Source organism: Ctenopharyngodon idella, chromosome 9 (genome assembly GCF_019924925.1).
Source record: "Ctenopharyngodon idella isolate HZGC_01 chromosome 9, HZGC01, whole genome shotgun sequence".
NCBI classification, from domain to species: Eukaryota; Metazoa; Chordata; class Actinopteri; order Cypriniformes; family Xenocyprididae; genus Ctenopharyngodon; species Ctenopharyngodon idella.
In genome coordinates this window covers 18129977-18152619 of record NC_067228.1, presented here as the reverse complement: position 1 = coordinate 18152619, position 22643 = coordinate 18129977, and the positions used below count along the sequence as shown (strand labels likewise).

The following is a 22643-nucleotide window of genomic DNA, read 5'->3' as shown; positions in this document are numbered from 1 at the left end:
TGTTATGTGTAATCTCCCGCAGACCAATGCTGGCAATGAGCCGGATGCAGAAGACGAGCAGGTGTGCTGTGAAGCTCTGGAAGTCATGACCCTTTGTTTCGCCCTAATGCCCACTGCACTAGATGCACTTGGCAAAGAAAAGGCCTGGCAAACCTTCATTATAGATCTGCTGCTGCACTGCCAGAGCAAGTGAGTTATCGTAAACATCTTTTAAACTTTTTCTGGGTAGTGTACTTGGGCCATTCCTGTTACAGTATGCTGTTCCTTTTGAACTTTGTAACTTTTTTAAATGAAATAAATATGCTTGTTTTAGTATTTGTTTTTGTTTTGTTTTTTTTATATTAGACTTTCAGAAATGTTTTTAATTTTTATTTGAAAATTAAGTGCCTAATCAATGCATACTGATATTTGCTCCTAGGTCTGTTCGTCAAATGTCCCAAGAACAATTCTTCCTCATGGCAACCCGATGTTGTATGGGCCATAGGCCTCTTCTGTTCTTCATTACCCTCCTCTTCACAGTTTTAGGTGTAAGTGTCTTGCATATTTCTCTGGGACAAAGCTGGAAGAATAAAATGTTTCCTTGTTTTGCTAATTCAGAACATCTCATGATTTATATTTCTTTCTATCCATTTTTTGTTCCAGAGCACTGCAAAAGAGCGGGCAAAGCACGCTGCTGATTACTTCACTCTTCTAAGGCACTTACTCAACTATGCATATAACAGCAACATTAATCTTCCAAATGCAGAAGTTCTCTTAAATAATGAGATTGATTGGTTAAAGCGAATCCGGGTAAGTTCATTTACTTAAACTTCTTTTTGGAATGATAACAAAGTAAACATTAGTGTGTGCAATTTTGAGTGTTGTCTCTCTTTAATTTTAGGATGAAGTGAAGAGGACTGGGGATCCTGGGGTTGAGGAGACCATTTTAGAAGGTCATATTGGTGTCACAAAAGAGCTACTGGCTTTCCAGACCCCAGAAAAGAAGTTCTACATTGGCTGTGAAAAAGGAGGTGCTAGTCTCATCAAGGTAATCTCCTTGGCCATTTTTATTAAATGACCAAAAAAAAAAAAAAAAAATCTCCTATTTGTGACTGCATTGTCATGTCATACTAATTGATCTTCCTTTTCTTTATATGAACTCTTATTAGGAGTTAATGGATGACTTCCTGTTCCCAGCATCTAATGTGTACCTGCAATACATGAAGAGTGGAGAATTCCCTACTGAACAGGCCATACCTGTTTGTAGCACCCCAGCCACCATCAATGCTGGCTTTGAACTGCTGGTTGCACTTGCCGTCGGATGTGTGCGAAATCTCAAGCAGATTGTGGACACACTAACTGATATGTACTATTTAGGTGTGTGTGCAAATATTAGAAAGAAGTGTGGCAGATTCTGATTCCTAGAAACAATGCAGTCAACCACATTATATATGCAGTTATTTACTTTTTTTTTTTTATGTACGTTTAGGTTGTGAACCACTTACAGAATGGGAATATTTGCCACCAGTTGGCCCACGGCCCACCAAAGGGTTTGTGGGTCTGAAAAATGCAGGTGCGACTTGCTACATGAACTCAGTTATCCAGCAGCTCTACATGATTCCCCCCATCAGAAATGGCATCCTGGCCATCGAAGGCACAGGCAGTGACGTAGATGAAGATATGTCTGGAGACGAGAAGCAAGATAATGAGGTACTGCCTGACATGGTTCATTTCAGCAGTCTCAGACCAGTTAATGAGAATTTTAGCCTATATGTGTATGCTTCGAACAAACTTAGACTCCTAAAATGCAAAACAAATATCTCTAGAGATGGTCTGAGTATGGTTCATGTAATTTTTAGTTTTCAATTTAATTTCTGTTTTAGTAATTTTATGTGCTTTTTTTTGTCTTTGAGTTAGCCCATTGAGTTAACAGGCCCTCTAAAGTGTGCGGTGGGATTAGTGGGGGGTAATTGAGATTGAATAGGAGGAAAGTCACGTGAGAGAAGGCAATGCCTCTATCATGCTATGACTGGATATGATTGATCATGATTGGATATGATTGGTTCATGCAATAAATCCCACCTCTTGTTTTCGTGCGTGTTTGCAAATCATTCTGAATGAACAAATTGATGGTGTTAATGGGAAGACTAATTAAAAAGTAAGTAAACAGATATCACCGCTTTTGTCACTTCAAAATCAAACTTGAAATGGCCTGAAAAGATGATAACTGTGTGGTTTTCTTTAGTGAGCAATCAGCTTGGTGAAATTAAATCTAATTTTTTGTCTATAACCAGTGTTTAATGAGCTTGATGACTGATAATCGGAAAATAAGTTGACTTAAAAAAACAACTGAACTGAAATAAAATATTATTTAAATTGTTACTGCCTTTGGTTATTTTGTAAAAATCCCCTAACGTTATTCTAACATTATTCTAATGTTATTTTAACGTTCCCCTAATGTTATTTTAACACTCCCCTAACGTTATTATAACATTCCCGTTATTCTAACGTTCCTATAACGTAATTCTAACGTTCTCCTAATGTTATTCTAACATTCCCTTAACATTATTCTAACGTTCCCCTAACGTTATTCTAACAATCCTATAACGTTATACTAACGTTCCCCTAACAATATTCTAATGTTCCATCGTCAGTAATGCTGTACATCAGTAATCATCTAGCTCACCCGCCACCTAGTATAGTATAAGAGATTATACTTAAATAGTATACTTAATGAGATTTATACTTAAATAGAACATTAATTACACTCCTAATGTAAAAATAGAATGGTATTTGGTTTCTTTTTTTTTTCTTTTTCTTCTTCTTCTTCTTAAAGGTCCAGTGTGTAATATTTAGGGGAGGATCTATTGACAGAAATGCAATATAATATACATAACTATGTTTTCAGTGGTGTATAAAGACCTTACATAATCAATTGTTATGTTTTTATTACCTTAGAATTAGCCATTTCTATCTACATACACCACGGGTCCCCTTACATGGAAGTCGCCATTTTGCGCCGCCATGTTTGTACAGTAGCCCTAAACAGACAAACAGCTCTACAGAAACCTCATTGTTTGACTGGCTACTCTCTGCTGTCTCAGACGATGACATCGTCCTTTGTCAGCCACAGTAGCTTCTCTGTGCTTCGAAAGGGAGGGGTGAGCGGTGCTCTGAGCCATTGGTTGCAATTCGCAACCTCATTGCTAGATGCCGCTAAAATTTACACACTGAACCTTTAATGTAATGTTTATTTAACCAGGAAAATGTGACAACATTAAGTGTAACTGGGTCATGAATTTACATTAGATTTATGAAAAAATAAATAAAAACTGAGGACTTTGCCGCCTCATTTCAGAACATCGCACGGCACTTGTTTGTATCTGTCACTTTTAGTAATCTAAGGGTACGTTTAAATGACAATGCTGTACTAAAAACGGCAAAGTTTTTCCTTTGCATTTTTTTTTTGCGTACAGACAACATCATTGTCAAAACGTTCCCCATTCGCACGGATCCGCAAAAAGCGACTAAAAACGCTGTATCTGTAAAAATGTCGCTTTGTAAAGAAACACAATGCGCCTATAGACTGAACGCGTAATACGCATGCGCACAACATCACCGTTTTCACAAATTCACATTTTTGTAGTTGACATAGATATAACGCCAAAACGCCTAAAAAGTTGTACGTTTTAGTTGAAAACAATGTCGTGTAAACGGCCCCTTAGTACTTCAACATTTCAACATACTTCAGCATAAATCTAATACTTTTATTTTCAATAACACAATTAATGGTTTTAGTTAACAATAACAACACTGAACAACAAACATTGTAACAACACTTAAAAAAAAATTGCATTGCATTTTGAACCATAGAAATGTTTGTAATGAACCATTAACACCTGTCCAAATGATGGTGAATAAAATTGGAATTCATATTGCCTTGGGAACAGCTCAGGTGGAGGGGTGTGGCATCTCATTTCCCAGTATAATTAAGCTCAGGTGTGTGCTTTAATAATCCAGAGAGTGCTAACATCTCTTGCACTTGTTGTTCTGGAAGTACACTTAGTGGACTGCTTCATGAGAAATTGTCTTCAGTTCCTATTGTATATTCATGTCATTAAAATTAAATTACATTTGTACTTGTTTAATTGTTGAACTGCCCAATGATGATCATCATCCTTTCTCAGTACCAAGTGACTGACAAATGTAGCCATCTCTGGGGTGTATATGCCATGTGGACATTCCCTGGAGCTGAGGGCATTATTACAAAAGGTTTTGTAAAATCATTATGCAATGGAAGTTAGTTCAATTTACTGAAAATCTTGCTTTAATTTTGCAGAGTAATGTGGATCCCCGGGATGAGGTGTTTGGCTATCAGCATCAGTTTGAAGACAAACCTTCTCTCAGTAAGTCAGAGGACAGGAAGGAATACAACATTGGGGTTCTTCGGCAGTTGCAGGTCATCTTTGGACACTTGGCTGCCTCCAGGTTGCAATACTACGTCCCTAGGGGATTCTGGAAGCAGTTTCGGTAAGCCCTCCCTCTCTTTTATATAATCATCCTTTATTTTAGGAATACAGAGACTAAGACTCATCTCTTCCTCTCTCTGCAGGTTGTGGGGTGAGCCAGTCAATCTGAGGGAACAACATGATGCTCTGGAGTTTTTCAACTCGCTGGTGGACAGTTTAGATGAGGCTTTGAAAGCATTGGGTCACCCTGCCATGCTGAGCAAAGTACTGGGTGGCTCTTTTGCTGACCAGAAAATATGTCAGGGCTGTCCTCACAGGTACATCAGAAATCTAATACTGTGATTTGTTAGGACTTTTTTTTTTTTTTTCCTTCCCTTACTAGAGTCCCAATGAAACACTCCATACTGTCTTTTCAGATATGAATGTGAGGAATCGTTTACGACGTTGAATGTAGATATCAGAAACCATCAAAATCTCCTTGATTCTATGGAGCAGTATGTGAAAGGAGACTTGCTTGAGGGTGCAAATGCCTACCACTGTGAAAAATGCAACAAGAAGGTGTGTGTTCAGTTTTGAATCATCTTTATGATGTCCTTTATTGTTGATTTTAAGAAAACGCCATGTTAAGCTCAAGGTGGTGATGTGTCTTCATGGCAGGTGGACACAGTGAAGCGTTTACTAATTAAGAAGCTTCCTCCAGTCCTGGCCATCCAGTTGAAACGCTTTGATTATGACTGGGAACGAGAGTGTGCCATTAAGTTCAATGACTACTTTGAGTTCCCACGAGAGTTAGACATGGAGCCCTATACAGTAGCTGGAGTAGCTAAGCTGGAGGGGTCTGATGTGCACCCAGAAAACCAGGTATTACACCAACATTGTCTATTTTTGGTCTTCAAGCTATGTCTAATTCAGATAAATGTGATTTGTTAATATTTTTTACATAACTAGAGTTTAAGTTGTTCTTTATGGCACCAGGTGATCCAGCAGAATGAGCCTTCAGAGCCGGAACCCCCCTGCAGCTCTCGTTATCGTTTGGTGGGAGTGCTGGTCCACTCAGGCCAGGCTAGTGGAGGCCATTATTACTCCTACATCATTCAGAGGAATGGAATTGGTGGTGAGGGAGAAAGGAACCGTTGGTATAAGTTTGATGATGGTGATGTCACCGAGTGCAAGATGGACGATGACGAGGAGATGAAGAACCAGTGCTTTGGTGGAGAGTACATGGGTGAGGTCTTTGATCACATGATGAAGCGCATGTCCTACAGGCGACAGAAGCGCTGGTGGAATGCCTACATCCTCTTTTATGAGCGAATGGACACATTAGACAAGGACAGTGAGCTGGTTAAATACATCACTGAGCTCACAGTGACCAGCAAACCTCACCAGGTGAAGATGCCCTCTGTTATCGAACGCAGTGTGCGCAAACAGAATGTGCAGTTTATGCACAACCGTATGCAGTACAGCTTGGAGTACTTCCAGTTCATCAGGAAACTGCTGACCTGTAACAGCGTGTACTTGAACTCACCGCCAGGTAAATCCAGCCATCGACCTTGCTCTGTTCTCTGCTGTTGTAGATGGGATTAGGGGTGTCACTTGAGCAATTTAATTTAATAATAAATAAAAAAAAATCTTATTGTCCCCAGAATTGAGCGATAGTGTATGTGCTAGGGATGGGCATTTTTCAAAAATATTGTATTCAAATATTCGTGTTTTTTTTTTAAATTTTTTTTTTATTGCATTTACTGATAAAGACATTATTATTATTATTATTATTATTATTATTATTATTATTATTATTATTTTTTTTATTTTTTTTATTTTTTTTTTAATCAGGTTTTTGTCACCATTTCTGAACCAGCTTACTATTAGGCAATATACACAACAAGCTTAGGTTACATCTTAATGTTTACTTTTATTTGAAAACAACAAAAAATATAAAGAACAAAAGCATTTAAGCTCAAGCAAAGCGAACGAAAAAAAACCCTATGCCAATTATCGTACAGAAAGTACCTGTACATATACACTAGTGTCGGCATATGGTTATGTTTATCTTGTTTCATGTGTTTATCTTGTTTCACAATAATATCCAAATATTCGGGTGAGAAAACACGCTCACTGACAGACGTTGCAGAAACACAATGGTGTGCTAAGCAAAGTTTCTAACAGCAGCACTGTGTTTTCTGTTCTTAAACCCGTCTCCCTCGACGAAACTTGAAGGAAGAATATGTCTCGATCATTTTGCTATTAGATAAGGTATCATCTCTGCTCACTTGGGGTACAGCTGCGTGTACCTGCAGTCGTGAATGCAGTGATGGACAGATGTCTTTTGTCATTCGACTGGTGTTTGGATTTCATGTGATTTCTCGTTTTGGTGGTGATATTATGATAACTCGGTTTCATTATTCATTTGATCAAAAGTAATTCCATTTAGTAAGATCATTTTCATCTAAGTTATTACAAACTTTGCGAAGCAGACGACATTGTGATCAAATACAATCAACTTGAAACATGCTCCTCAGCGCCACAGAGTGCAGTTTAATTATGACTGAGTTTTAGTTTGCATGCCTGCAATTTATCATGCTTTTATGGCCAGCAAAGCAACGTAGTAAAATTTTAATAGTATTTTTATTTTTCCAGTAATAATTACAGATCAAATATTTGACTATTCATGCACACCCCTAGTATGTACTGGGCAAAAGTCCTCTGAAATGCATTCACACAATGCGTTTTTGCTTTGAAAAATGCAAGACACTGGTAGAGGAATGGGGAAAAAACGTCCTGAGACACGTTTTTTTTTAAAGAGACACTGCAAAAGACGCGAGCGCAACAGTCAAACACGTCTGTCTAGCGCTTTTACATAGAAAAACAATGGAAAAGTGGCACAGTGGAGTGGAAAAAAAGTGTGTGTGAACTAGGGCTGCACGATTTATTGCACGATACGAAAAATAACATTGAACTTGAACGCGATTATCGCTTAAACGCGATCCTTAGTGCGATTATGAAATCGCAAAGGTGATTGTATTTTTTTTTTTTTTTTTTTTTTATGCGCAGCTTGTCAATGAAGTATGGCTCCAAATGCTAATCCATCTGAAAGCACTGCGAGTTTGAGTCACTTATGTGCATTTGAAAAAGCAACACGTGTCAAACATCTTTCCAGACATGAGAAGCATTTAATAACATCTTGTCCAACAAAAGACAACATTTAATAACATGTTTTTACTCCAAACTCACTTCATAACGACAGTTGAGCATCCTTCTGTGAGATGATGTGGCTTCTTACACAGAATAAGGCAGTCGTGTGTTTATTAGTCATGTTTAATCAATCAAAGCGTTTCAATCTTTTGTTTATTCAGCTACAGCCATATTCTGTGTGTTCTACACATCATCTGCTGCAGGGCATATTTTGAGCTTATGCGCAGTAGCGCCCTCTGGCTTTCAGATGGAGAAGCATTTACTGCACAGAGCCGCACAGCTCTGACAAGCTGCGCATTAAATAATCGCAGCCATTGCCACATTGCGTGCGATTTAATCACGATAAATCGTGCAGCCCTAGTGTGAACCGGCACTTAAACTGCACACGCAATCTGTCATAACACCTGATGAATCAAAATGCCCACATGAAACTATATGCTGAATAGCCTCAATATGTGATTTTTGTCAATTTGAGTTTTGAAGTACAAGATAGCAGCAGCTTTTCAAATGTGTGTTTTTTTGGGGTTTTTTTTTTTTTTTTTTTTTTCATTAAAATGCAGTTTTCACTATTGTAAAGTGACGTTTCTCTGACATTTTACAACAGTCTCCCATTGTTGCTTGTGCAGAATAATTGAGAGTTAAGGTTACACTGCAAGATGTGATTTATTTGAGCAGACACAAAAAACAATGCTGCATAAAATTCAGACTAAATGATGCCTGCTCTGAAACTCCTTTATCGAAGTATACATTTGTAATTGCTGTGCAAATTCACTTATGCCACTCTGAGCACTTTCAGAAGCATGTTTGTGCCTCCACTTCTATGCAGTGTAAATTTGGCAATAGATTCAGTATTTTGTAGAGGTTTTTGTTCTCTTATCCATCAGTATTTGAATTTTGTGGCTTTTAGGTCAAGAACACCTTTTGCCTGAAGCAGAAGAAATGGCTATGATTAGTATACAGCTTGCTGCTAGATTTCTCTTCAGTACTGGATTCCACACCAAGAAAGTAGTTCGTGGCCCTGCTAGTGATTGGTAAGCTCGTGTGTGTGTGTGTGTGTGTGTGTGTGTGTGTATCAGGTACATGTTTGCATGTGTTCTTCAACAGTTTGTTGATCCTTGTTTTTCTGGTTTCAGGTATGATGCACTGTGCATCTTGCTGCGACACAATAAGAATGTGCGTTACTGGTTTGCACACAACGTCCTCTTCGCATATCCAAACCGCTTCTCGGAGTACCTGCTTGAGTGCCCCAGTGCAGAGGTTCGCGGGGCTTTTTCCAAACTCATCGTATTCATTGCACATTTCTCATTGCAAGATGGACCCTGCCCGTCACCCATTGCCTCACCTGGACCTTCAAGTCAGGTATGTCTTTTCAGTCTAGTTAGCATTCATTTCAGTCTATACAGGTATCCTGCACTCATGGAATATCTGGAAATATCAGTGAATATCTGACTTTCTGAATTTGGTGTGGCAACTCAGTCCATAGGTTCTTTACATTTGTTTTTTTCCTTTTGTCTCAGGCCTGTGATAATTTGAGTCTAAGTGAGCACTTATTCCGTGCTGTACTTAATCTGCTGAGAAGGGAAGTGTCTGAGCATGGCCGTCACCTGCAACAGTACTTTAACCTATTCGTCATGTATGCCAATCTTGGTAAGGACCAATAGCCAGCCTTAAGGTCTTCACCCATGCAGATTTGCATGCTACAGTGCTCTCCTGTCTCACTCCTCATTTCATTCACTTAGGCTTGGCAGAGAAGACTCAGCTGTTGAAGCTTGGGGTACCAGCCACCTTCATGCTTGTGGCCCTGGACGAGGGTCCGGGCCCTCCAATTAAGTACCAGTATGCTGAGCTAGGAAAGCTCTATACTGTTGTGTCACAGCTGGTTCGCTGCTGTGATGTGACGTCACGTATGCAGTCATCAATCAATGGTGAGAAGTTTTATACCTTGCTGCCAAATGTTTGTAATCTGATAACAAAATGATCTGTAGGCTTTCACATGTAGTTTTGTTACACATTGCCCAATGAAGATGCTCATCCTTGCTCAGAACTTCCTGTCTGACACAAAGCCATCTCCAGGCATGAGTGCCAGGTTGGCATTGCTTGGAGCTGAGGGCATTTACATAGAATCAAGCAGATCTGCACCATTATTTGTCCTTTTTTTTCTTTTCTTTTTTTTCTTTTTTTTTTTTCTTGTCATGCCAATATCAAATACATGGTTTTGTCAGCGTTCAATAGTGTTTAGAGTAGTTTAATCTGTTGACACTGATTTAAGTATTTGCATGCACAAAGAACATTTTTGCCCACTTCTGCCCAGACCGCCAGCCAGGATATGAGCTGACATTTCCACATCTTAATATTTTTAGGTAACCCTCCCTTGCCAAACCCATATGGAGACCCCAACATCACTGCTCCCATCATGCCTCTGCAGCAGCTGGTTGTAGACATTCTGTTTGTGCGCACCAGTTATGTAAAGAAGATTATAGAGGACTGCAGTAACTCAGAGGACACTATCAAATTGCTAAGATTCTGCTGTTGGGAGAACCCTCAGTTTTCTTCCACTGTGCTCAGTGAACTACTGTGGCAGGTGAGTGAGGTCAGCAACTTCTAAAAGACAAGCAAGGTTTTGTGAATTAGTTGATCAATTTAATACTCAAGTTTTGATAAGTGTTGAAAGCGTGCCTTAGTTATTTTAACTGGTTTTTTATGGTTTTACTTTTGTTAGCCATGTGAGTCAAGTAGATTCAAAATGTGTGTTTGAAGATGCTAATTAACGTCATTGTGTTTTTGCATAGGTGGCATATTCATACACGTATGAGTTAAGGCCTTACCTGGACTTGCTCCTCCAGATCTTGTTTATTGAGGACTCATGGCAGACTCACAGGTCAGTCTGCCCCCTTTCTGTTTTCTACAATATAAAATTATTTCTAAAAAAAAATAAATAAATAAATATCATGCAAGCTGAGTGTTTTTCTTACATGGTCAGAATAAAACATGCATGTTAACAGTTGGATTTAAGTTAAAGGAGAACAACTGCACACTCTCTTAAGCATAGGCTATTTATTTGCCAACGTTTCGGCTAGTAGCGTAAATCCAAGGTAACAGTTGGATTTAAACCATTTATCAGATGTCACATATGGTCCAAAATAAGTCTTACACTCATGGAGTGAACTTGTAACCTTTGAAGTCCTTCATTAGGCATCTTGACCTTACATCCATGGGTTAATGAAATTAATCACATCATATTCACATAATAATGTCTTTCCCTGCTCTTTTTCTTTATGGTTTGTTAGGATCCACAATGTGCTGAAGGGAATCCCTGATGACCGTGATGGGCTTTTTGACACCATTCAGCGCTCTAAAAACCACTACCAAAAGAGAGCTTATCAGTGCATCAAATGCATGGTGGCTCTTTTCAGCAACTGCTCAGTGGCCTATCAGATTCTCCAGGTGATCACAACAGCATAAGAATAAAGACTGTACTTGGATGGGTTTGTTTTATGGTTTTGAATATGCAAAAACTGGTTGTTTGCCTGTTCCAGAGTAATGGCGATCTAAAGAGGAAGTGGACATGGGCAGTGGAGTGGCTCGGTGACGAGCTGGAACGAAGGCCGTACACTGGCAATACCCAGTACACGTATAACAACTGGTCCCCTCCTGTCCAGAGCAATGAGACTTCCAACGGATACTTCCTGGAGCGCTCCCACAGTGCTCGTATGACTTTAGCCAAGGCCTGCGAATTGTGCCCAGAGGAGGTATGTGTTGGCTCATGCCACTCCTCGTCTGAAAAATTAGTGCCAGTATATTTAGTTTAAAAAGTGTAATCATGCATGTATGCTTTGCCCATTAGTCAGACTTTTTAATATTTACATTTGTATTAATTTTTTCATGGTTGCCTTTTACAGAACCCCTTTCAGTAAATACTGATTTTGTTGGTTTAGAAAGTTTAATTCAAACTTTTTTCTTCCAAAATCAGCACTGAAATAACACCATAACTGTACAATGATGGGCTGGCACACATCAAACATTTAACTTTTGGAAAGTAATTGTGAAAAGGATTTTGAAGAGTTTTGGCTAATCTAGAAATGTTTTGAGTGTTAAATAACCATGTTTAACTATAGATAGGGCTTTGAGTTTTCGACAATTTTATTTCCATTTTTTTTTTTCATGTTGATTTTTGCATAAATTTAAGTTTCATTATATACGCTTGATTTCATGACAGACATTTTATTTTTTTAAGAATTTCTATTAATTTGCAGAACTAAAGCTCTTGCTTTAACAAATCCAGTTTAATGATAAATAGCAAATTAACACACATGTTAAATGTATACAGCTAGAGATGCATAATTTGTTGAAACAGTATGCAATATTAACTGCCATTTCAAAATAGTGTCACTTAACGAAGCACGAGGTGGTATCTGAAGAGGACGCTGGCCGGAACCCGTCCTCGACACAGCAGCTTTTGCCAGGGGAAGTGACAGGCCAACAACAGCACACCGTAAGACTCGTATGGCCCGGCCACACTGGTGCCATCTGCGTAACTTTTTGATGTTCACAGGGCGTGATATAAACAGAACCATCCTCCACCTCCCTCAAAAACAACTCAAATCAACTGTTATTTCGTCCTCATCTCAGTGTGTCCAAACTGTTTCTTTCTACCCAACTACAAGTCTTAATGTGGTAACTAAGTGTTCGAAAACTCTAAGCCTTGGCTATAGTGTACAGATGAGTTGGAGATGATCTTTGTGTCTGGTGGTGTTTTTCTTTTTTTTTTCTTTTTTTTTTTTTTTCTTTCTTTTTTTGAGTCTTATCATTTCTTTTGGGGATGATATTGTTCTGGTTATCTATCTGAAAACATCCTGCACTTTTAAGAAGCTTTTGTATGACTGCAAATTTGGTTAGTTTTAAATCCCATTCTGACGATTAACTCTCATGGGGGAAGAACGCAATGTTCAAGAGAAGCTTTTGTCACACCGTCTAATCAGTTCATCCATGTGCAAATTACTGTGTCATCAGAAGCTTCCTTTTTAGTTTGGAAAACAATTTTAGTAAAATTGAAGTATAGGAGTGTTTAGTATATGTTGTCATCCATATATGGTGTTCTCTCATCTGTCATTGAATTTGTCGTAGTAGTACAGTCCCCAGAATAATTTGCCTTGTCTAAATCAAACCTATAAGCCCTGAGCCTTCATATTATATTGGCTTTGCATCCCTGGTTAGTATTAAAGAAACAAACCTTTTTATATTTAATTAAAACAGTATATCTAGTGCATAATTTCATTTTTGATGGTTGTTTTAGGAGCCTGATGAGCAGGAGGCCCTTGAAGAGCAGGACCCTTCTCCTCCAGAGGACACTGCTCTGTACCCTCACTCTCCAGGCTCAAAGTTTCAACAGGTACTGAGCTTTAGTCACAATAATCTCTTACTAGTCATCTTTTAAACTGTGTATATGTAATGTATGTGAATTGAAAAGACTATTTTGAAGACTTTCATAAGCTTTCTTCAATGTAAACCTATGTTGTGATTTTAATGGTACCTCACATAAAGGCACTCAACACCCCTCTTGATTTGAAAGATTGTTTTTGGATTTAATATTAGATGGCTAAAGATTTGAACTTTTTGAAGTTTATGGTCAGTAAGATGTTTAGTCTGTTCATCAAGGCTGCATTTATTTGATCAAATACAGTAGTTGTAAAATATTATTACTTAACTTTTTTTTTTTTTTTTTTTTAATATAACTCTTTCCCTGCCAGCATGTTTTTTTTTATAAAGTTGCCAAACAGCAACAACATTTTTGATGATTTTTAAAAAAAATTTACGGCCCCCAGAATGTTGTTTGAATATCTGAACATATAATATATTTCAAAAGGAAGAACAGAGCCTCTGCTTCAAAACGTTTTTTTGGAGCTTCATGCTTTTTTTTTTTTTAATCAACACTTAATTGTAGATAAGTTTTATTAAAAAAAAAAAGCAACGTTTTGAGCAAAAAGCTGAGAAAATTGTGTTTTTGTCAAGGACTATGTTCAGATCAGATTTAGAATGATGATCAAAACAGATTGATTGATTAGATCGAGTCCACCAACATCGCCAAAACTTGCACAGTCCTATAGCTCTTTGTGGGTTTGACATTTAGGCAGTTTTGATATAGTCAAACCAAAAATTATTCAGATACTAGATATCTTTTTCTTTTCTTTTTTTTTTAACTAATGGGTGCAGGACACTGTAGTTCATTTATGTAAGTGAGGATAGCAAAATAAAGTAAACTGTGACATATTATACCCAAAAATTCTTCATACAGTGGACTACCAGTAAAATTGATATAAATTTGGGACCAAAAATTATTCAAATTACACTTTGACCTGACCATGTTTTGCTTAAGTGTTATCTGACATAATTAAGATTTTTTTTCTGACACAGTTTAACTCTGAGATCGTCATATTTTATTACAATTTTTTTTAAACTATAGTGAATAAACTGGTATAATGAATGAAATGTTCAAGCTGTCTGAATAAATTTTGGTTTGACTATATATACCATTTAATGATTTTAAGCAATGCTTCTAGCACTTGTTTCTGCTTTTTGGATCCGGAGATTCTGTACTCTTTCAGAAGATGTGTAATTGCGCCCCCTACTGTATAACAGTGAAAACACGGATTGCTGGAAAAATTCTGTCAAAGGCGGGGAAAGAGTTCATATATATTTAAATGTAATTTATTCCTGTGATGGCAAAGCTGAATTGTAAGCAGCCATTACTCCAGTGTCACATGATCCTTCAGTAATCATTATAATATGCTGATTTGGTGCTCCCGAAACATTTAATGTTGAAAAACAAAAGTTCAAAAGAACAGCATTTAAGAAATCTTTTGTAACAAATGTATGTACTGTCACTTTTGATCAATTTAATTCATCCTTGCTGACAAGCACTGCTTATGTAGGAAAGAAATTAGAATTACCAATGTGTGGAAACTTGAGTAAAACATGAGTATAAATTTTAACTCTCTGATAGTCATGCACTCATTTGATTGTTCTGGTATCTCTTCAGCAGAATAACCTCCCGCATACGCAGCCGTACACTGGGCCCGCAGCACAGCACGTCAACAACCCTCAGCGTCCAGGCCCACGAGCACAAGAGAACTGGGAGCCCCCTGAGGAGGTGCCACCCAGCCAGACTAAAGACTAACAATATGTTGTCACACTGTCCTCCATCTGAATTCTCCAGCGAGATACTCAAATCCAGAGCAAGGCCAGGCCCCACCATGCTGCTCCACTCCAGAGCCCGTGTAACCAGAACATTCAGCTTCCCTCAATTTCTAACCCTGGAGTGGAGTCTCTTCACCGTCTGCTCTGCAGTATTAACTGTCAGAAGTGTAACTTGCAGTGGACTGTGCATATTGTTTGTAATAATAAAACGGGCCTGACGCACTTGTCTCATGACAGAGGTGTACATACTATGTTAATGTTTTGACTGTTCAAAAGCAACAGCGTGTGTGATGCTGTTGGGAGACTGCAGATTTATGAAAATGGAAAAACAAAAAAAAACAAAAAATGCAAATACAACGGTGAAAGACAAAAAAAAAAAAAAAAATCCCTGTTTTATCCCATGCTCAGTAGTAAGGTTTGGGCCGTTTGGGTCATTCTGCTTTTGATCATACATTATATTCATGTCAAAGCTTAACCGGCTATGGCACCTCGTGAGCAAGAGTTGGCCATAGTTTGTGAACGATGGGACGGTTGGGTGATGATTTTGACGTTTAGTTGATGTGAATGGGGTGATGATGCAATTTTAATCTGGAAATTCCTATTGCCTTTTTTCTTTCTTTTTTTTTTTCTCTCTGGTAATAATTCAGTGATTTGAAATCTCCAGCTGACACGCTGTAACATCTTAGCATGGCTTCACATCAAACTAGTATAGCCGAAGGGCAATTCTTTCTCCACAGTAATTTGGAAGATCCCTTTCGTTGGTCCCCTTGTCCATATGCTCTTCTAGATTTGATGTTTTCGAAGCAATGTAAGAAATAAGTGGCTTTACAATTGGACATGTTTCCTTGGATAAATACTTGGCTGTTGCTTTTTTTGGTGGGATGAACACTTAGGTTTTGATTATAGGAATTTTAGAAAGAGAAAATATACGCAACAGTTAATGCCAGGGTGCCTGGAACATTAGTGGACAGAACTCGTTTTGCTTATTTGTCTTGAACCTTGCGTCAGACAAATGACCTGGCAATTTAGTCAGTCGCCTAAATTCATGATCCCTGTTCACATTCGTGTAATCGAATAGAGGCTCTGTCTGGGGATTCTTCATTTAAGGAGAGTGAACGTAAAAGCAGGGTTGTACCATAAAATAACTGCTGGTTAGTCATGTTGCAACTTCAGTTAGTAAAGTCTCTTGGATTAAAGGAGTAAACATCAGTAGATACTGTATGTATTTAATTGGTAACTTGAATGCTTTTTTTTCCTTCTTGGTTTTTGTTGGAAAAATACCAAATACTCCTGCAAATGAAAATATTCTGCCCATCATATATTTAAATATTTTGCTGTTTTATTTTATAGAATTTATTTTGTTGTATTTCACTAAAAGGAAAAATAGAATTTGATTTAAGAGGAACATTTTTGTCCTTGTGTTATTTTTAAAGGTTATTGACTGTACAGAGTTCTTCGCCCTGTTTTTTGCCGACTTTTGTTTTGGCCATGATGTGACGTTGAATTCTGAAGCCACAGTCACAATGTTGACTTTCACTTTATGAGGTTTTTGTGCACAGAAATATTAGAAAAAAGCATTGCGCCCTTCAAGAATAAAGAAAAGAAATCGGGAAAATGTCTCTGTTATTGTGAAGACTCAGACCTGCATGATGTTTTATGTATGTATTGTATAAATTCACAAATTTGTCACTGTCGAGTATACAGCTCTATAGCCACACATTTAAATGTGTTGGTGGGTCAGCTATTACTTTCTTAAAATGCCTTTATAATCATAGATTAATTGAGACAACACTTATTTTAGTTTGCCTAGATGAACGGGAATACTTTTATCAAATGTGTATCAAATGCTATTAAACCATGTTAATCTGGTAGGTGCATGGAATTAGCTTAAGATTGCAGTTCCAAACTATCCTCATCTTTTTAGGCTTTTATTATTATTATTATTATTATTATTATTATTAATTTTCAGCCTCTGATCAGAAAAGGCATCCAGAATGATGCATTAAAACCCACAAACTTTCTTTAGAATGCAGCAATTCTGAGAATATTAGGTCGAATTATGGGAAAGGCAGTCCTGAGAACCCTCTTAAATTGCTGCCAACAGACACTCTTAACCAGCTTTAATAACCCACAAGGCCAATCTCAATTTGTGCATGATGAAGAGAACTTTTTCAGCATGAAGTGAGACTGGAAACTAATGAGCTCAAAACTTTGGCTTGGTTGGAGAAACAGCACTGGCAATCTTCGTGCCCAGGCATGGATGTGGCTCTCAGAAGGTAAAGTTAAACCGTATTCTTATAAATTAAAGTTACTGTGATTACTTTTTACTTGCCCTGTATTGAAGATGCTTAGTTTATGTTTTGTGCTCGATCTACAGCACACCAAGGTGTGATTTGGTCATTTCCCATGCCATTGTTTCAACTTTAAACATTGGTCAAAAAAAACAGTAGTATTTAACAATTATGATTGCAAATAGAAAAATATTTTTTTTAATTAATTGAACTAAAATGCTTCCTAGCTGATCGGACTCTGACTAAAATAACTATATATAAAAATACACATTTCCTATAGGGAATAAATAGGTAGTTAAATCTTTTCCAGGTCTGTATACAATTTTAAAACTAATATTTCCAGGTCTTTCATGACCCTTTATTTATAATAAAACCCTGGAGCTAATAAAAAAAAAAAAAAAATACACTTATTTGAATCTAGTGTATTATAACACAAGTTAAATCACATAAGTGCATCTATAAGTTTTACTTTACTGATTTTGTTTTTTATAGTTTAATTCAACTGATTTCTCAACCATACAGTAGACCTTACTTTGAGTGTAAAAAAAATCAGTCAAAAGAAGGAGATGAGACAAAAATCTTCCACAGCTCTATTTTCCCACCCCACTGTCTGCTTTTGTAATGGAGGGATGGGACTTTTCAGTTTTCAGGCGACAGCATCAGTTTGCACACTTCAGTCAGGCACATGAAAGAATGAAGCTGCTAATCGGTCATCTAATAATAGGGTCAAACATGGTATCAGACCGCAGTGTTGTAGTTAGTAGGGTAGAGTTTAAACAATAGAAATATGGCAAAATATAAGAGAAATACAGAAACACCTGTTTGCCATAAAGTTCCAAAACTATGCGTGACCATACGGTTGATTTGTCTGTAAAGGGTGAAAATAGTCGGATGGTAGGAACTGAGGTGTAAATTGCATGGAAGCAACAAAATTTACATTGCAATGCCAAAATGGCAGATATAGCATGTCTGGATTGCATTCATATAGAACAGGGGTGGGCAAACTCAGTCCTGGAGGGCCACTGCCCTGCAGAGTTTAGCTCCAACCCTAATCAAACACACCTGAACCAGCTAATCAGTGCCTTCAGGATTACTTGAAAACATGCAGTATTCCTGTTGCGAAAAATGTTCCTGTTGTGTAAAATGCTTTAAATTGCCATATTACCTGAATTTACTGAAATTTGCTTAATTTAACGGTTATGAATTAAAATCACTGAAAATGGCCTGGATATTATATTGACCACAATATGTAATGTATTATTTATTTCTAAACACCTTTTTTTTTTTTAAATAAACAATTTCACGTGGACCCTGATAATTATGGAAGGTATCTAAGACTGTTACAGGTATGTTTATTATTTAGAAAAGCCCATAAAATAGTACTGCAAATGTAAAGTAAGATTTACCATAAACTGACATCAACCGTACGTTAGAGTTTTATATCTTTTAGATAAAAACATAAATTGACAAAAAACTGCTTGAGGTCATTTTTTATATGTTCAATAATAAGAATTTTAGGAAAAATAATTTTTTCCATTAACTCCATCTAGGGGTGAAAGTTAAAGGGTTAACCTGTAAAATATTTCTTTAAAACTTGAGATCCTGCAGGTACTATGTAGCATTCTAATATGTATTTATTTGACAACACTAGTTGTGTTTGTGCAAAGATAGTAAGTGATAACTGACAAAGAAATCAACAGGCAAGTGGAATTTGTTGGGACACATTTTATTATGAAGATACACATTAGTTTTCTTTGTCCTGGACAGTCTTTGTTCCACGCAGTCTGCCAGTACGACGGGCAGCGATGAGACCGACCTTGCGTCCAGCGGGCGCGTCCCTCCTGATTGTTGAGGGCTTGCCAATATGCTGATGGTTACCACCACCGAAGGGATGCTCAACAGGCTGGAGAAAGAAACGGCACACGTCAGATTTAAAACCACTATTAAGGGAACGAATCAGACTCTGAAATTCTTAAATCACAAAAAAATAAATTTGCTTACATTCATGGCCACACCACGGACACGAGGCCAGCAGTTCCTCTTGGCCTTGTACTTGTGGTATGCACGTCCTGCCTTCAGGATGGGTTTGTCAATACGACCACCACCAGCAACAACACCTTTAACATATGACAGTAAACTTCAGTTTACATTGAATTCAGTCTCAAAGACTTTAAAACCAAAATGAACACACAAATACCCCTTACACATTTGCTATAGCAGGGATTCACAAACCTTTTTCTTTTTTTTTTTTTTTTTTAAGTTATGTAAAATACCCCCTGAGATCATGTTATGTAGTTCTCAGTTCTATGATGTTGGGTAAAGGACACATGAAATTATTTGTTTACCTGAAGGTCATCTTTTTAGACTAATTTAGGGTTGTTGTTTTTTTTTTTTTAATGATTTATTCCAACTTTACATTGTCATTCAAATGTTAGTTCACACTGTGAACCCCCAGAGGTTCCCTCAGAAACCCCAGTTTGGGAAACCTGTGCTATAGAATATAAAATTATCGATCCATACGATCACAAAACATTTCACCGGCAAGCCCCATTAAAAAAAGTTCTGTAATTTATACATTTGGCAGCAGCTTTTATCTTTTATAAAAGAATAATAGAAAAAAACAAGCCTAAGGATTTTAGAAAATGCAAATTAATCAGCAATCTTAATTATAATCATGCAAAGCAGGGAACAATACTACTCCAAAAGATATTCTTATCAGCCAATATTTTAATTAACTTAAATCATAACATTTGCTTACCAACAACAGCTCTGTTTGCAGAAGAGATGACCTTCTTGGATCCAGATGGAAGCTTGACTCTGGATTTCTTGGTCTCAGGGTTGTGGGAGATGACTGTGGCGTAGTTTCCAGATGCACGAGCGAGCTTGCCCCTGTCTCCGGGTTTCTCTTCCAGACAGCAGACAATGGTACCCTCAGGCATGGTGCCAACGGGCAGCACATTGCCAATGTTCAGCTGGGCTATAACAGTTCGAGCACAGAGACTTTGATCAACAGGTGAACATAAGACTGGATGTTTGCTTGCCCTATTCTCGGTTTAATTTGCATTACCTTTCTTGCCGCAGTAGATGAACTGCCCAGTGTGGATGCCTTCAGCTGCAATGAACAGTTCTGTCCTCTTCTTGAAGCGGTATGGGTCACGGAACACCACCTTAGCAAGAGGAGCTCCACGGCCGGGGTCATGAATAATGTCCTAGAGGAGAAAGCAATTTTTTTTTTTTTGTAAGTCCTCCCTTTAGATGATACATGAGTGGCCTTTTTGTTTAATCCACAATTTCCACAAAATTCACAATCTACCTTCACAATCCCCTTGATGTAGCCATGGCGTTCAGCAAAGTCAATATGACGGAGTTTAGCAGCACCTTTTCTGTGCTTGACATGGGCTTTAAAGACGGAGCCCGCACCTTTTCTCTGTCCCCTGATCACACGTCCCATTGCGGCCTGCATAAACAAGCAATTACACATTTAATGAGACATTTCAATGCCATATTTACATTGAGCGTGTCATTTGATTTGGACACCTTTCACATTATACAGAGAAAACTGCAATGAAAGTGAATGGCAACTGAGGCTGTCAGCACGTCACACAGGTTGGGAATAACATGAGAATGAGTAAACTATATAGTTTTACCCATAAAAGTATTTATATATTGTGTAAATATGCATTGGCTCAAATGGTTTTCTATTGTACAAAACTATGCTATTGTACCATGTTGTATTTTGAGGTTCACACTCTCATTAGTGTACTTAATTTGTCCTTATTTAACTATCCCTCTAACACAGTGACAGCCGCTATAGTGAATTCATGCGACTCTCGAGTAGTTAGCAGCGAACCGTATCCCACACTAACGAAACGTACGGTTAAAAACAAAACATAATAGAGCGTTTAAGCTGGTCAATAAATTAACTAGGCTCGTAAAATAAGCAGAAAGTCCTCCGAGTCGTTTCAGAAGAACCGGTGCTCTAGGCCACAACATGACCAGAGACATCATCATTTCAATGATAAATATCACATTCAATTTCAACATTCTAAGACACAAAAGCGCAAAGATGTGTCCTTAACTAATGTGTTGACAATATACAGCTTGTTATATACGTGGATGGTGAACTTTAAGCGGTGATTACAATCAGATTGAGCAGAGAGACAGAAGATTGTTTCTCATACCTAAACTCCGTTGACGGAAAGAGGAAGCAAAAGGGAGCGATGAGGATTTTCTTCCGGAGAAATGGGGGGGAGCTGGGGGTCAAGTGCCCGGATGTGTGTTCAGTACGCGGTCCGCCCTCTAGAGGCTGAACAGGGAACAATCTGCAAGAACGCATAATGAAAGCAGTAAGTGGTTTACAGCAGTGGTTCTCAGCTGGTTTGACCATGGGACCCACATTTTTTCCATGGTCATTAGGCCGCGACCTATTTTTTTTTAAGAGAACCAGAAAGAACTGTTGTATATTTAATAAATTTGCTTTTAAAAGACAAGCAAATTTATTTCACAGTAATAGTTGACACACACACACACACAAGTACCGTCACACTTAACACATAAATTGTAAGAATATGACTAATACTGATGAATAAACAGTATAAGGCAAGGCTATTAAATGGCAGTCCCAAACTAGTTTTTGTTAATACAATAAAGATAGTAAGTTAGTATGAACCACCACAGTCATTTAGAAATATAACAAAGTAAAAATTGAGTGGTATTTTGTGGTTACGGAAACAACAGTTACCATGGTAAATACACAATAGCCTACTAACATGAACTGTTAATGAAACATCTGAAAGCTGCTCCTGATGAATAGAATGAACATACAAGTTATGTAATTTATTGGTACTTTTTGGTAATTTCATGACTTACTAATTGACAACGTTCATAATTTACACAAAGTCAGAATTTAGCTGATCAACATTTTGTCCCTCAAGGCTTTTTGCAAGTATGGCAGAAAATGGTCAAAGATAAAACGTTAATTTTTAGCCAAAAGCCCCCCTAGAACTTTCTACTGTGGGATTACAAATTTAAGAATCTGTTTAAGATCTGCTGATCCTACATCCTGACATAACATCACATGAAATACTAATGTGAAGTACATTGTATTTAGCATTTTAAGGTAAAGATGATAACATCAGATGAATGATTCTGTTAAGCAAAGTTTCCAGCAAGAGTTTTCTGTCAGTTCCTGTTCTTTTTATTGTATGTCTAATGAGTCAGATTACTGAGATTCTCACCTTTTGACTTTACTGGCTCTTGGAGCCCCTGTCCCATTTATTGAATTTATGCTGATTGGATTAGGACTTGCGACACTCTAGAGTCTGGGACAGGTTCCTATACCTGGATACTTCATTTGCATGCTTTGTTTAAGGTCGTCTCCCAGGTGCTTTGTCTCTATCCCTAAGCACTGCCCCCTAAAATGTATATAAACTTCAATGTACACTGCCTTAGTTAGACTTGATGACTGCAGCGACCAACAGCAGAATCTGCTGAAGATACATCCAAGTCTCCTGGTCTT

General features: G+C 37.7%; 2 protein-coding genes across 12 annotated transcripts in view; one reads left to right on the top strand and one right to left on the bottom strand.

Moving 5' to 3' along the window:
• The window catches only part of usp9 (ubiquitin specific peptidase 9), a 37770-nt gene extending 21321 nt beyond the window's left edge, over positions 1-16449 (top strand). For 2 of the 11 annotated variants that reach the window (XM_051905052.1, XM_051905048.1), the window contains 22 exons: positions 23-189; positions 419-527; positions 643-789; positions 881-1027; positions 1149-1356; positions 1469-1689; positions 4319-4509; positions 4592-4765; positions 4865-5006; positions 5106-5309; positions 5424-5979; positions 8548-8671; positions 8774-8999; positions 9158-9287; positions 9380-9565; positions 10001-10230; positions 10430-10518; positions 10928-11084; positions 11177-11389; positions 12025-12132; positions 12934-13029; positions 14677-16449. In XM_051905052.1, coding sequence (XP_051761012.1) covers positions 23-189; positions 419-527; positions 643-789; positions 881-1027; positions 1149-1356; positions 1469-1689; positions 4319-4509; positions 4592-4765; positions 4865-5006; positions 5106-5309; positions 5424-5979; positions 8548-8671; positions 8774-8999; positions 9158-9287; positions 9380-9565; positions 10001-10230; positions 10430-10518; positions 10928-11084; positions 11177-11389; positions 12025-12132; positions 12934-13029; positions 14677-14814 — 3963 coding nt within the window. In that variant the 3' untranslated portion in view covers positions 14815-16449. The remainder of the gene's footprint in view (positions 1-22; positions 190-418; positions 528-642; positions 790-880; positions 1028-1148; positions 1357-1468; positions 1690-4318; positions 4510-4591; positions 4766-4864; positions 5007-5105; positions 5310-5423; positions 5980-8547; positions 8672-8773; positions 9000-9157; positions 9288-9379; positions 9566-10000; positions 10231-10429; positions 10519-10927; positions 11085-11176; positions 11390-12024; positions 12133-12933; positions 13030-14676) is intronic. The other 9 variants (XM_051905050.1, XM_051905054.1, XM_051905059.1 and 6 more) reach the window with 7 other exon arrangements.
• A 2386-nt stretch (positions 16450-18835) lies between these two features.
• rpl8 (ribosomal protein L8) lies at positions 18836-21452 on the bottom strand. The gene is made up of 6 exons (XM_051906463.1): positions 21307-21452; positions 20439-20582; positions 20193-20334; positions 19884-20102; positions 19127-19242; positions 18836-19028 (listed from the first exon to the last, which is right to left on the bottom strand). The coding sequence occupies exons 2-6, from the start codon at positions 20574-20576 to the stop codon at positions 18870-18872; spliced, it is 774 nt and encodes a 257-aa protein (XP_051762423.1). The 5' UTR covers positions 20577-20582; positions 21307-21452; the 3' UTR covers positions 18836-18869.
• Positions 21453-22643: the final 1191 nt, after the last annotated feature.

Bases quoted from the DNA above. Each gene is read 5' to 3' on its own strand.
- rpl8 (XM_051906463.1), bottom strand. From the start codon at position 20,576: ATGGGACGTGTGATCAGGGGACAGAGAAAAGGTGCGGGCTCCGTCTTT. The intron at 20,103-20,192 runs GTAATGCAAATT...GAACTGTTATAG, and splicing joins CATCTACTGCGGCAAGAAAG to CCCAGCTGAACATTGGCAAT. The intron at 19,029-19,126 runs GTAAGCAAATTT...TTCTTTCTCCAG, and splicing joins TCCGTGGTGTGGCCATGAAT to CCTGTTGAGCATCCCTTCGG.